At 40.9% G+C, this 14,061-nt stretch overlaps 1 protein-coding gene across 1 annotated transcript in view; it reads left to right on the forward strand.

The window, feature by feature from the left end:
• The window catches only part of LOC309653811 (cyclin-Y-like protein 1), a gene marked incomplete at its 5' end in the record, with an annotated part of 57,809 nt that extends 47,509 nt beyond the window's left edge, over positions 1 to 10,300 (forward strand). Inside the window, 4 exons of the mRNA XM_082478618.1 lie at positions 267 to 386; positions 4,210 to 4,376; positions 7,658 to 7,820; positions 9,382 to 10,300. Coding sequence (XP_082334744.1) covers positions 267 to 386; positions 4,210 to 4,376; positions 7,658 to 7,820; positions 9,382 to 9,498 — 567 coding nt within the window. The 3' untranslated portion in view covers positions 9,499 to 10,300. The remainder of the gene's footprint in view (positions 1 to 266; positions 387 to 4,209; positions 4,377 to 7,657; positions 7,821 to 9,381) is intronic.
• Between the last annotated feature and the right edge of the window lie 3,761 nt (positions 10,301 to 14,061).

A 14,061-nucleotide genomic window follows, 5' to 3' on the forward strand; every position in this document is an offset into this window, starting at 1 on the left:
GGTTAGAATTCTGTGGGGAGGAACGTGGAAATACATAAATTTTCTGCGGTTGTGCCTGTATTTTTCTTTAATGAATGGTGGTGAGTACTGGATCACTGTGGTATTTTAGGATCCCATTGTTTAGATTTAAAAGACTACAAGACATGTCACCCAATCAGAATTATTTTAAGGGGCACGTGGGCCCAAGTGTGAAGACTGCTATCTTAAGGGTACTTTTAAGTATTTTTCTTCCGTGGATACTTAAATTGCATTTTTTCTCCCTTCAGCGAGAAAAGATTCCAGAGGAATACTTCGAGCATGATCCTGAACACAAATTCATTTACGGATTTGTTCATACTCTTTCTAGTGCCGCACAGCTAACTGCTGAAGGTGCAGTAGTAACTTTGGTAAGATATTTTTTCTTTCATAAAGCATCTGTAGAAATTTCTGTCTTGTACACATGGTATGGTCCTGTTTTTCCCAAATGAAAGTAGGTTCCTGAAACGATCATTAGAACTTTATTAAGAGAAACCTATCAAAAGAAAGTAAAGTATACACATTTGAGCTTTAATCATCATTATGATTTAAAACGTTGCCATTGCTTTTCTCATCACAAAACAATTGCTATTAAAGGCAGCAGGAGAGATTTCTGGTTTCTCCTTCCACACCTGAGGGGACACACGCACGCACAGTGCACACACGCACACACAGACGACGCGTGTGGTGGTGGTGGGGCGGGGCAATCACTGAGCGCTCTGGTCCACAGGCAGAAACAGGTTCCGGGCAGTTTGAAGCTGAGTCCCAGACTGCACTGCCTAGGCAGTTCTGATGTGTGTCCTGACTGAGAACTACTGCCCTCAGTTCTCTGTTCCTTGGATAATGGATAATGGTGTTAACCATCCCTGCTGTCCTCTTATTGCCTGCATGTGAAGTTGCCCAGGACTAGGGTGCCAGTAGGACTTCAGAAGGCTTTACTCTAGTTAGCCTGCTAAGCTACAGCTGTGTAAGGACCTTTTTGTCATCCATTCCTAATTCCTATGGTAAGATTTTATCATTTGAATAATAAATCATATTCAAGTGAGAGGTAGTTGGGATTGTTTTACTCCTCCCTATAGCAAACCTGTAGGGGGGAAAGTCAGCTGCGTGGTCTGCAGGGAAGGAATACTTAGGCCACTCACTGCCTGCTCCTATCAAGGCAGAATTTAGGACAGGAGGCTTGTCCTTTTGAAAAGAGACCCCTCAGTGGGTACTGGATCAGACACAGGCCTTTTCTTGGCGCTACAGGCCACTTGGAGTGCTTAGCACATGCTTGAGAGAGGCAGGAATGGTGCTTGCATATGGAGAGCTAGGAAATGCAGGAAGGAGAGTATTTGGGTTGGAAGAGGGGCATTTCTTTGTAGCCAAGTTAAGCTTGATGTACCTGCGAGACAGCAGAATGGCAGTGTCTAGTAATCATTTGAATATATGGGATTGGAGCATGAATCTGAGCTAGAGGGAGGGAATTAAGTGTAGCTGTTCAAATGCAGAGAAAGTATGTAAAATAAAAAGTGGGTAGAAGATAGATCCTACTAGGGACTGTCAGCACTTAAGGGACAGATCCCCAGAGGAGTGGCTACAGTGGTAGGAAACCCAGCAGAGAACCCTAAGAGACACCAGGAGAGGTTCAAGAAGGAGAGTATGGTCCAAACGCTAAATGCTACCAAGAAGTTGCTCATGTCATAAATACCATGTCACTGAATACCTACTCTGTGTCACTTTTCTACATGTGGGGGGTGGAGGAGAGAACAAGTTGGATAAATAAAGTTCTCGCCTTTATGGAGCAAGTGTGGAAGACGTAAATTTTTTTTTTTTTTTTTTTTTATCGGAGTACAGTTGATTTACAGTGTTGTGTTAGTTTCAGGTGTATAGCAAAGTATAAGTGTTTTTTTTTAATGAGTGTTTTTTAAAAGATGACTATTTCAAGTGGTGGTAAAAACCATGAAGAGAAAGCAAGGTAAAGGGATAAAGTGATTAGAGGGGCTTACTAGAAAGCTCAGGAAGAGCCTCTTTAAAGAGGTAATGTTTGAACCCAGGACCTGGCTGAACTGAGGAAGATCAGGTACGCTGGCATTACGGGCAGAGGGGACAAGTGCAAGGCTCTGAGACAGGAACTTGTTCTGTGTGTTCAAGGAAAAGCAAGGTGGCCATTGTGATCCGAGCGGGGAATGAGGGAAAGAGCATAGGTGATGAGGTCACGGAAGGACAAGGCCGTACCGCACAGGGCCTCGTAACTTGCAGGCCACGGGAAGAAGGTATTTGTTTGATGGGAAGCCTCTGGCAGATCTGGAGCAGGCGCATAAAGTACTCTTAATTTAAGAGGCTCTCCTGGCTGCTTTGGGGAGAACAGACTGTAGTCTGTTGGGAGGCAGAGAAGTTAGGCAGTGGCAGCGATACAAGTCAGAAGTGACAGACAGAAAAGCGGTCAGGGTACCAGTGAAGGTAGAGATAACAAGAAGTCCTAACAGATTGGAGCAGGATACACTCAAGTGCAGGTTTTTGGTCTCAGCGACTGGGCGTGTGGCAGTGCTCTTTCATTTATGAGGGAAGGCCTGGGGAGTGGAGCTCTGGGACGAAGAGCTCTGGGTTGTTTGTGTGAAGGCACCGGTGACCACGGCAAGAGTAGTCTCTGTAGAGTGGTAGCAGCAGGAGGCTGACTGAAGTGGGTTAAGGAGAGGATGGGAGATGAGGAGCTGGCCTCAGGCCTGAGGACGCCGTCTAGGGGCAGTGGGGGACAGGCTGGGGACATGGAAGCATTCACACTGGAGGAAGCCTCTGACAGAGAGGGAGAAGTTGTTCAAAAAGAGACTAACTGTGGGCACAGTGCTCTGCAGAAGTGAGGTGGGATCAACTTCATTCACAGGAGAGTTAGCTTCAGTGAAAAGAAAGAAATCTCGCTTCCTCCGAGACAGGAGGGCAAGTGGGATAAATGAATATCGGCATGTGTACCAAGTTTGCCAGTACAAAGGTGAGAGGAAGTTGAGAGATTGCCAGTGTCGTTTCAGTGCCTCTGATGAGTCCCATAAAGTAGAGAGTTGAACCTTGTGGGGAGAGTCGTTCTTAGGGTACTAGAGAGTGCTGAGTTCTTTGGGGAATGGGAGCCGAATTTCACTAAGAACATATAATCTCAATACCCGTGTTTGAAAACACAGTAGAGTTTGGAGGGCATGGGCGAATCTGAGCTGTCAATCTGATAACCCTTCAGAGAGTAAACAGACTCTTTCAAACTGGACATTTTTCTTTTTGTCAAATGGCATATACACTCTTCTACAGAGGTAACAACAAATCACAGCTTACCTCTCTAATCTTTGCTCAGCTGTTAACTCCATCCAGTTCTTTGTAGGGTAGACATTTGATACATGTAAAAGAAACCATGAAATCATCTCACAAACCGGCAGGTTTAGAGGAGCCCCAGGGATACAGACACAGGCAGGTCTTCCCACCTTAAAACCAAAAGAATTGACTAAGCTGCAGATTATGTAAGACAGAAATGAATAATGAAATGATAATGGAGATGTGAAAAATTGGGGCTATGAAAAGGACTACCCTTTGTATGCATGTGTGTTCCTTCAAAAGGCACTAAAATATGGGAATACTTGACAGTTGTAAAGCCCCTTTGTACTGCCTGTCCTGCTGTGCCACGCAGCAGCCACTGGGAGGCTCTCTTGACCACCAGTTTTTATCTTCAAGTTCATGCCACAAAAGGACTGGTGACTGACTCTGAAGAGAAGGTAAAGATGTGCTCAGTCTTACCAGAATTTTACACACTCAAGCGTTATGTAAAATCGCCATGCAACCACCACCAGTCTTGTAGTTAACATTGCACGTGATAGGCACTCAAGCATTTACTGAACAGTTGAAGTCGACACTGGGCTGTATGTGCTGCCCTTGACAAGTGGGAAGGTAATAATACAATGCGTGTCTTTAGAATGCCCTTTGCTGAGATGTCCTTTCATTCCTGTGACCAAAATTGGGTTGGAAATTCACACGGGCAGAGTAGAAATATCAGACTCACAGAAATATCTGACTTACAACTGTGACCTGGCCTCTGGCCTTGGCTTGGCTGAGCAAAGTCTTTGTAGAACCTAGGAATAAAAGGGGTGTCAAAAAGAGATGAAATCTGTCATTCCTAACAATTCTTATCACAGCACTTAAACTGAACGAAAATCAAAGATCAGTGCTCTACTTTTGCAGGTTTACTTAGAAAGGCTTTTAACTTATGCTGAGATCGACATTTGCCCCACTAACTGGAAAAGAATTGTTTTGGGAGCCATTCTTCTTGCCTCCGAGTTTTGGGACGATCGGGCTGTATGGAATGTGGACGACTGCCAGATCCTCAAGGACGTTACAGTTGAGGACATGTGAGTTTGTAAGGTTACCGTGAACTTTCTAACCATTTTCCAATACCTCATTTGCTCTCATAAAGTTTACATTTTTAAGAAATGTTACATTTTAAGAAAGGTTACCTTGTGCAGAGAGCTGAAATAGACATAAAATTACAGCCTTCTTTCTATCTAGCTGTAGTATAACAATTTGTATTTCCCCTCATTCATTGGTAGGTCTTGATGTGTTATTGTTGTAATATTCTGCTTGAGAAATTGAAATTATTTTTCTGGTGGTTTTTGCCAAACATTTTACAAGCTCACTACCAGAGCAACATGGTACAGTAAGTAACTTGACAGCTTTCTTAAAGCTGTCTACCAGGTCCAGTCCATTTTTAAGGGGCACATGCCTGGTCTTTGAAGCAAGTGGCCACTGTTAAGGTCTTAGGGCCTCTAGACTACTGACAGGTTATAATTTCAACCTGAGTCACACATTGTGTATTTGCTTTTGCTGGTCTTTTTCTCCTTTTTATCTGAGGTTCTGTTGTTACAGAAACTATGATGTACAGGTAGCCACATATAAAGGTTTCAGATCCCTGTGTTCCTGTCTCCTCCCCTAAAGTCTGCTGAGCTAGGAAACACCTACCTCTCAGGTCGTCCGGGAAGCATCCCTGGGGCCTCACCCAGGGCACTCAGCAAACACAGCGGCACTTTGTGGGGCCTTGAGTTAACTAGGCAGGTTCTCCTCACAGATGGCACGCTCACATTGGCATGAAACGCCAGGCTTCCAATCTGGCTCTGGTGAAGGGCCCCAAGGGTGGGAAGCAGGATGAGCCAGAGAGGTAATTCCAGCAGACTCTCGAAGTGCCCGCTTGACAGTGAACCTGTCTTTGTGGGTGGCATTCAGGAAAATGTGAAAGGACACCTCTTGATTATATTGGACAGCAGCGGCCGATCAAGATGGCAGGCAGGGGCAAGAGTTTGTTTTTGTTACCTTTGCCCCTTACCCTAGATAATTCACAATTACCAAAGTGCATATTTACAGCTGAAGCGAGGAAAGCTGTGACTAAGAGAAGGGACCAGTGACTGTCAGTAGCTGTCAAAGTGGCTTTTGGTGAAAATGCCCACTTTGGTGATCATGTAAACCAGGTGGTCGTGGTGATATTGCTGGTAGCAATCTTAGCAAACAGTGGAACAGCAGATAATGAATTTGAAATGAATAGAAGTACTTTTGGAAGTTGCAGAAACTAAAGTGACGTTGACCAACACTATCATCAGTCTTTGAACTGGTCCCTTGAAGGAAGGAAAATTTGTAATCGTGAACACCATCCCTGCCATGATGGCAGCTGAAATTTTCTCAGAATCTGCAGCTGAGCTGACTGGGGCTCTGGTTCCAGGTACAACATCCGAGAACATGCAGGGAAACGTGTGGGTGTTCATAGACATTGAGCCCAGGAGCATTGGCGGCACTGTCCAGCTATGAAGAAACTAATTCTAAACAACGCTTTTCTGTGTAGAACGGAGAATCACCAGGAGTTATGTTTATAATAGGCTGCTTTTGTTTATGATCTTTGGGAGTTGGAAAGCATTACAACAAAGTGTTTAATACACATTTGTTTCATCCCTCTGCTGTTGACTACTATTTGTAATGGTCTCATTTTGAGTCTGAATTGAAAAATTGCTGTCTATCAGCTTTTCCTTAACACTTTCTAACATCTCTGTGTCTTGTTAAATATATATTTCCCTTCAAAAGAGTAAGTTAAACTGAGCAGCTGCTGTTCAGACAGTTTGCTGCGCCTGTAAGTGGTAGGCTCTTCAGCCACCTAGCCATTTACAAACAGCAAAAAACACAGAAGATGCATATTCTGTAGGCATAATGCTTTTCTTCAGTGATTAAAGCTCTATTAATAGACATGTTAATCCTATGAAGTACTGTATTTCCACACAATTAAAATGTATTAGTGGAGAAAATATAAAAGGGATAGTGAAGTGCATTTATTCCTGTAGTAAATTAAGTCCTGATTAGCTGATTATCAAAACATTATCTGATTTACATTTCTATAGACTTCTGGCCGTATGAACAGGAAATTAATTTTGGAAGTAGGTTCAGTTAGGTTTAAAGTTCAACAAATGAGAAACCTCATTTCTGCTCATACTCTGCTCTCCATACAGGAGAACATGGAGCATTTGTTGATTTATCCAATGGATAAAATATTAACACTTGAAAACCAAGAAACCAAATGTATTGTAAAATAAGCCACTTGCATGTTTGTTTGGGTATTTATCATTTTTATCTAATCAACTCTCTAAAGTGATTGCTGTGAAAAGTGGTAAGATTTACTCTAACTTTATATTTATTTACTTAAACATTTGGCAAGCAAATGGCTGGATATGGTCATATAGCAGAAGCCTGCTCCCAGCACTCTACTTTCCCACTTCATTGAATTCGCCCTCTGTGGGCGTGTGCAGTCTGTCCTGGCAAGGGGCGGTAGGTCTGAACATTCTGGGCTGCTCTCCTAACACCGGGGGCAACAACTGCTCTATCAGAGGTCGTATCGTAAAGTGGGTTTAGTCTAGCTGAGACATAATCTTACTGCCTTCCTAAGCTTAAAAAGTGCATCCTGTCCTGTCATGGTGACGACAACTCACCCTAGTAAGGTTTTAAGGTGAACAGAAACTTGCATTATGCCCTTTGACACAGCCCCATGCACGGGGTGGGGGTGGGGGTGGGGGGATTCCCTTTCCCATCGAATGTAGCTTATTTATTTATTTACTTGAGATGAATCCTTGTTGCCTCAAGAGTTTTCCCCCCTCAGAGATAATAGCAGTGGCTCTCGATGGATCCATTTGTTGCCGTGGTGATGTGCCCACTCCTTTTGTTGGCTCGTCTCTACTTCAGTAAGCCCCTTCCTGTCACCAGCCCGGTGAAAATGTCTGCAAGTTCTTCAGAGCTAATAAACAGCATACATCATTCCTTTCAACTGATCACTAGAGCGGGGCCTCGTGAGTGAGTGTGGAGCATGAATCGTACAGCTGCACTAATGGAACTCTGAAGAATGAGCCCCTGAGTCAGCAGCATGAGTGCATAAGAGGGCCATGACCTCTTCCCCCTTGTCCCAGACTCAAAGTGCTGGGACGCAGAAAGGACCACAAATAGCTGTACCTTGTTTGCACATTAGGGTATTAATCCAGCTGGGTAGCCATTATTGGTTTCAAAACAGTATTTAGAGCCATCCTAGTAGCTCAGAATGGTATTTTTGAAGATAGCCCAGTTGACTAAAATTGTCCTGTGTTGGTTTTGTCTTCTCCTCCTCCCCCAGGAATGAGATGGAAAGGCACTTCGTGGAGCTACTTCAGTTTAATATTAATGTTCCTTTCAGTGTGTATGCCAAATACTACTTTGACCTTCGCTCCTTAGCAGATGACAACAACCTGAATGTTCTATTCACTCCTCTTAGCAAAGAAAGAGCACAGAACTTAGAGGTAAGGCTGTGAAATCACTAACTGGGGTTTTCTGTCAGCCACCGAAGCCACACCTGTAGCTAAATTATATTAAGCAGTGATTAGGAAAATGGAAAGCTGTTAACAGTTTGAAGAGCTTATTGACCCGTTGGCATCATATTTCCTGTGTCTTTTATGGTTTATACAGGGATCCCACATTATAAAAAAAAAAATTGTCTCTTCTGTAACCATAATTCAGAATACTTTCAATCATATTTAATCTGTTCTTAATGGTTTTCCATTTGAACCTCTACACTTACATATAACCATACATGAATAATTTCTTAAAATTGTATCCCTAATCAGATGTACCTACAGAATCTACTTACCACTCTTAACTGTCTGTTTTTTTTTTAATAATTGATGTTTTGGACTATTTCTACTGTCTTGATATTTTTAATAAATAAATAAATGTATTTATTTATTTATGGCTGCATTGGGTCTTCGCTGCTGCACGCGGGCTTTCTCTAGCTGCGGCGGGCGGGGGCTGCTCTTCATTGCGGTGCGCAGGCTTCTCATTGCAGTGGCTGCCCTTGTTGCAGAGCACGGGCTCTAGAGCGCAGGGTCAGTAGTTGTGGCGCACGGGCTTAGTTGCTCCTCGGCATGTGGGATCTTCCCGGACCAGGGCCCAAATCCGTGTCCCCTGCATTGGCAGGCGGATTCTTAACCACTGCGCCAGCAGGGAATTCCCTCTTAACTGTTTTTTACTCAGCTTGCAGTTCGTGTGTGTGTGTGTGTGTGTGTATGTGTGTGTGTGTGTGTGTGTGTGTGTGTGTATCACAGTTCAGTCCCATGAGTTTATTAGACAAAGCATCCGTGGCTAACCTGAGAGACCTATACTTGGAAGGTATAATGTGGATTCAGATACTGGATGTAGAAAGTACATGAGTTTTTAATATAAATGGTAACGTACATGGAACAACGTAATACTTATGGCTTATGATTTTTGGTGGGTATACAGCAAAATTCACAACTGAAATGAACACATTTAAAATTGATACTTTCTGTGGTACCTTGGTGGTACTTTAGAATAAGATGTTTTTCTACCATAATTTATGTGCAAGTGAAATAGCACCTTTCAGCGCTTGTCATTAGACCTCTCCTACCTTCAGCACATACCTACCTGATTAAAATTTTCTTAGAGTATGTAATAACTAATGAAAACTGAAGAGAAGTTGAATAGCTGAGTAAACACTGATTTTGCCCAAGTGTATGTCCATTACGTTTAAGGATCACGTGTGTAGGTAACAGATGATATTGCTATTAGGAGCCTATCATTAGGAAGCCAATTTTTAAGTAACTCTAAGTTATTAGGGCAAGTTACCCCTTGCCCCAGCAATCTAATCATAGCCCTTAAAGGTTATTACCTTAGGGAACTGTCAGTTAGTGTAGATATCAGCTATCCAAAGTAGCAGTAACTATGAACTTATCTAAACGAATGGAGATGTGTGGCTTATCAATGATGCTTTTTTTGTTTTTTTAAGGTCCGAACATTTTTTTCCCCCCTAATTATACCTATGTTCTACCTGATTGACTTTCCTAGGCCATTTCCAGATTGTGTGACGACAAATACAAAGACGTGTGTAGAGCTGCTATGAGAAGGTCTTTCAGCGCTGATCATTTCATTGGTATTCGGCGCTCCAATGCCATCCTCTCTTAAGGGAGAAGTGAGGGGTTGTAACATCATAAACCCCTCGAAACAAAGACTGGAGAAATATCACCTCTCCTGCTCAGAAACCAGCAAAGTTAGTATTTTCACCTTAAAGAAAGACATTGAATTCAAGAGACTCATGGACAAGCGAAGATTATGCTCATAGGAAAGAACGGGACCTCGTCAATGTAACACGCTCTTCTGTCCTTTTTATTGTAAACAGAGTTACAAAAACCACTCCAAAGCTAAAAGCTCCCAATCCACGCACAGATATCTGCTCCCAATCCACGCACAGATATCTGATAGCTGTGAGCTATGTGAGGTTTTTTAATTAATAGTTTAAATTTTTAGACTTTAAAGACACTAGCTATATAACTTCTATGTTTTTCTTACCTCACTGTCCCATACTGCTGCATATTCCTTTAGAATCAGTGCAGTATTACCATCAAAAAATGGGACTCCAAAAAAAAAAAAGTAAAAAAACAAAAAAAGAAAAAAAAACAAAAAAACAAAAAAAAAAACAAAAAAGAAAAAAAAACAAAAAAAAACAAAAAAGAAAAAAAACACAAAAAAAAAAACAAAAAAAAAACATGGGACTCCTAACAACTCATAAAGCCAAACTTCGGAACAGACTGTTGTAGCATCGTTAGGTTTTGCAGGGTTCTTCCTCCCTACTATATCATTGAAGCTGCTAGTCATTATTGGCAATCAATTTAAACCAAAAAGCTGCTGAATAACACATGTCATCCAAATTCTTTGCAGGCAGTACTTATTAGCATATTAGCATGTTTGCGATCATAAACAGAGAAAGTAGGTTATTTCCTTCTATTGGGTCCGTGCTGCATTTCTTGTTAACTATAATGGTGCTTCTGATTTTGTGATGATTTTCCTCTTTGTTATGTACTTGTGTTAAAGGATATTTTCATAATTCCAGCCAACATGGTGGTCCAGTAATTAACAAGCCGGTGATGAAATAGAAGGTGTCCCAAAAGTCTTAGAACAATTTTAAGCTTTAATATAGTGTGCTTGGATACTCCAGAACAGTGTCGCAGAAGTATAAATGCTAGACTGGCAAAACATCACTTGAAACTTTAATCGAATTTCTTCTAAACTCATTTACTTTTGTACATTTTAAACATTAAGCTTTTATTTTTTTATTTTTTATTTTTTTAAATGAATTAATTTATTTAATGGCGTGTTGGGTCGTTTCTGTGTGAGGGCTTTCTCTAGTTGTGGCAAGCGGGGGCCACTCTTCATCGCGGTGCGCGGGCCTCTCACTGTCGCAGGCTCTCTTGTTGGGGACACAGGTTGGAGCCCTGGCTTGGGAAGGCCCGTGAGCCACAATTACTGAGCCTGCGCGTCTGGAGCCTGTGCTCCGCAACAAGAGAGGCCGCGATAATGAGAGGCCCGCGCACCGCGATGAAGAGTGGCCCCCACTTGCCACAACTAGAGAAAGCCCTCGCACAGAAACGAAGACCCAACACAGCCATAAATAAATAAATACATAAATTTTAAAAAATAAAAAATAAAACAATAAACGCTTAACGTTTAAAATTTACAAAACTAAATGAGTTTAGAAGAAATTCGATTAAACTTTCAAATGATGTTTCGTAAGTTTGTGGCATTTATACTTCTACAAGTATCAAAGCTTAAAATTGCACTAAGACTTGAGGGGATACCTCCCCTCCTCTTTTTAAAATAGTCCTTTGCAAGGCTGGGCTGCTTACCTGCTTGATCACCTAAGTTTCTTTTTTCTAGATTTGGTGAAGGAATTATGAACAACAGTGTTAATTCACATGTAATAAATTGAAAAGAACTGGACCCTAGTAGTAGTGACAGGAGAGTAAGTGATACGAAACAGCTTTTCTATCCTGTGTGTTAACCTGGCTGTAGGTGTCTCACTTCAAGTTCTATGTAAGAGGAAACATATAAACCTTAGGAACCCTTACCTCAGGCTTTAAAAGGCAGGGAGGTCCAGTAATCAGTCTTTTTGGAGATTGGTAACGATGTCACCTAAACTTGAAATATTAAAAAAAAAAAAAAAAAAAAGTGTTCTCAACTATGTGAAATCTTTCTCCTCCTACCTTCTCAAATGTAATCCTAGGAATTTTGCCTGTAAACAAAGCATTTCTGGGCCAGAAGTACTTTCTCTCTTTATAGCAAGGCTTCACATTATACTGAGTGCTGCAGGTTCCATCATTTTTAAGGGACAGAGACATAAATGATAAATTATGGTATATAAAATACTACAATCTACCACCTCAAAAAATATTGTTTATGGAGTTTGGAGCTTGGAAATTCAAGTACTGATTGCAGTTTTATTTTGAAAAGAATGCTACAACTTATGTGGTTTTTCTTCCTCATGTTTATATTAAAAGAAAAGCTAATAAACTCTGTTTTAATTAAAATATATGGCTACTGTGTTTGTAACACTTCTCACTGTTCACATAACATTACAACTCTGCCTAACTCAAATGTTTTCAGTCAGCTCTGATAGTCGGGCCTTAAAGCATTTTCCAACTAACCATTCATAAGTTGTTTTGACCCCTGCCTTTAGTTAAGATGTAGACATTTATTTCTTCAGCTTACGCTCTTTTCAACCTGAAGATAATCTAGTCCACTTAAAATCACTGGCTACAGTGCTCAGTGGCATAATGCATTAGATGGCATTTTTGAATTGTTTGTTATGGTGCCAAGATGGAAATGCACATTGAAAGATAAAAGTAGGTAAATCCACAGAGAAAGGAATTACAGGAATACTGTAGAATCAGAACTTGTTGTTTGAGGGTTTCAAGCAATTGAACAGGAAAGAAAATGGAAGAACAGGAAGCAGTAGAATTGTGGTTGCTGTTAAGAGGGTGACTTTTAAACAAGCCACGTAATTTGACTTTAACATGCTATTTCACTTAACATTCAGTTGGAAATATACCAGATCTCTCAAGTTTCTTTTAGACCCTAGCCACTGCACTTGAGCAATATTCCATCAGTCCTGATAGTATTGCCGTAGTATTTCCTCCACCTTAGTTACCTTCCTAAGGTCACATCTTTAACTTTGTTCTTGTTAAGTTGCTGATGAGGAGAAATGATCTGATTTAGTACAGAAGGGAAAAAAAATCGATCACAAGTCACTGTTTATATCAATAGTTTGCACCGCGTAGTAATATGCCAGTTACTAAGCAGAAATGCTGACATATCTCGAGTGGTCGAAGGTTTGAAAAAAAAAAAATTGGGGGTAGGAACATTGGGCATGACTGTAGCTTCAAGAACAAGTTGGTAGAATAAGGGGAATCGCTAAAAATTGCTTTTCCCCTTCAGCTTTAATTCTAGAGGCAATACAGCCATTTTAATAAATGGGAAATTGAGGCAACTTAAGGTAAAAATTTAAACATCACAAAGTAGGTTCTCCAACAAATATGGGGCATGGAAACTAGTTATTAATAGGGTGGCAACTATGGCATGTTTTTCCAGATTTTTATACCGAGGAAGGGTTTGTTCCCTAAAGTAGTAAGACTATAAAAGAATATCTGACTACCTGAACTCAAATTTTATTTTTTCGCTTTTTAAGAAAAATTATTTTTCTCTATTGGAATACTGACATCTGTGCAATTTTAACTCTGGTATACCGTGAACTGAACTTTATTCTTTACAAGGAAAAGACAAAAGTTTGAAATGTATGTTTGAACCAAATTAAATTGCCATTTTTGTATGTTAAATTCATGTGGTTGACCCTAAGACAACTTCTTAGGGCCCAGTGTTTCTGGTTAAGAGAAATTTTTTCCACCCTGTATCAGATTCCATCATGACCCTATGCTTTCACATTTACTCCTAATGTACCCTGTATGCCCATTCTTGAAATTCAACAGCACTAAATCCTAGTTTTACAACAGGTCAAATTTCATTTCTTAGTTTTCCCATTCTATAAAATATACCATTCCTTGATTTTTGAAAAATGCTGAAGCCAGTATTTACTGGAAAACAATTCACTCTGTATTCAGGTTATGCAATGTTTTTGGAAATGTTTACCTATAGCGTGTAGGTTAGCTAAAATCTTTCATCACCCAAGACTTCTCTCTAACCACATGTAAAATGACTACGACTGTTCCCTCACCCAGAAGCCGCATTCTTGAGTATAGAGCTATTTGGTAAAGCACTTGACAGCTGGTAGGGGCTCTCCCAGGGGTAAGTGCTAATTTCTATGCAGAATCTGTAGATTACACCCAGCATCTATCAAGTTAAGGATTAGATCACCTAAAATCTTAACTGTTAGCCACTCACCAGCCTGGCCAGCCTGACACCGTGCCAGCAAGAATACAAAAGATCTAGGAGCCCTTCAGAGACACCTGGTCCCTTGTACACAGGTGCAATCTGTTTGGCTTCTGAGGCAATTTCCACTAGTCCGTTTTAAATGGGTTTGGCAGATGAGATAACATGTACTTCATGTGAAAGAAATGTTATGAATACCAGTTTATGGTTTAGGATCGCTAACATGCAGAAAGAACCAGGAAAGTGAAGTAGTATAGAAATTAAGAGAAATCCAGAGTCAAATGAAAAGAGGTGAATGTTCTTTAAAGA

Source organism: Balaenoptera physalus, assembly GCF_965194825.1.
Source record: "Balaenoptera physalus genome assembly, contig: HAP1_SCAFFOLD_1222, whole genome shotgun sequence".
Classification (NCBI taxonomy): Eukaryota; Metazoa; Chordata; class Mammalia; order Artiodactyla; family Balaenopteridae; genus Balaenoptera; species Balaenoptera physalus.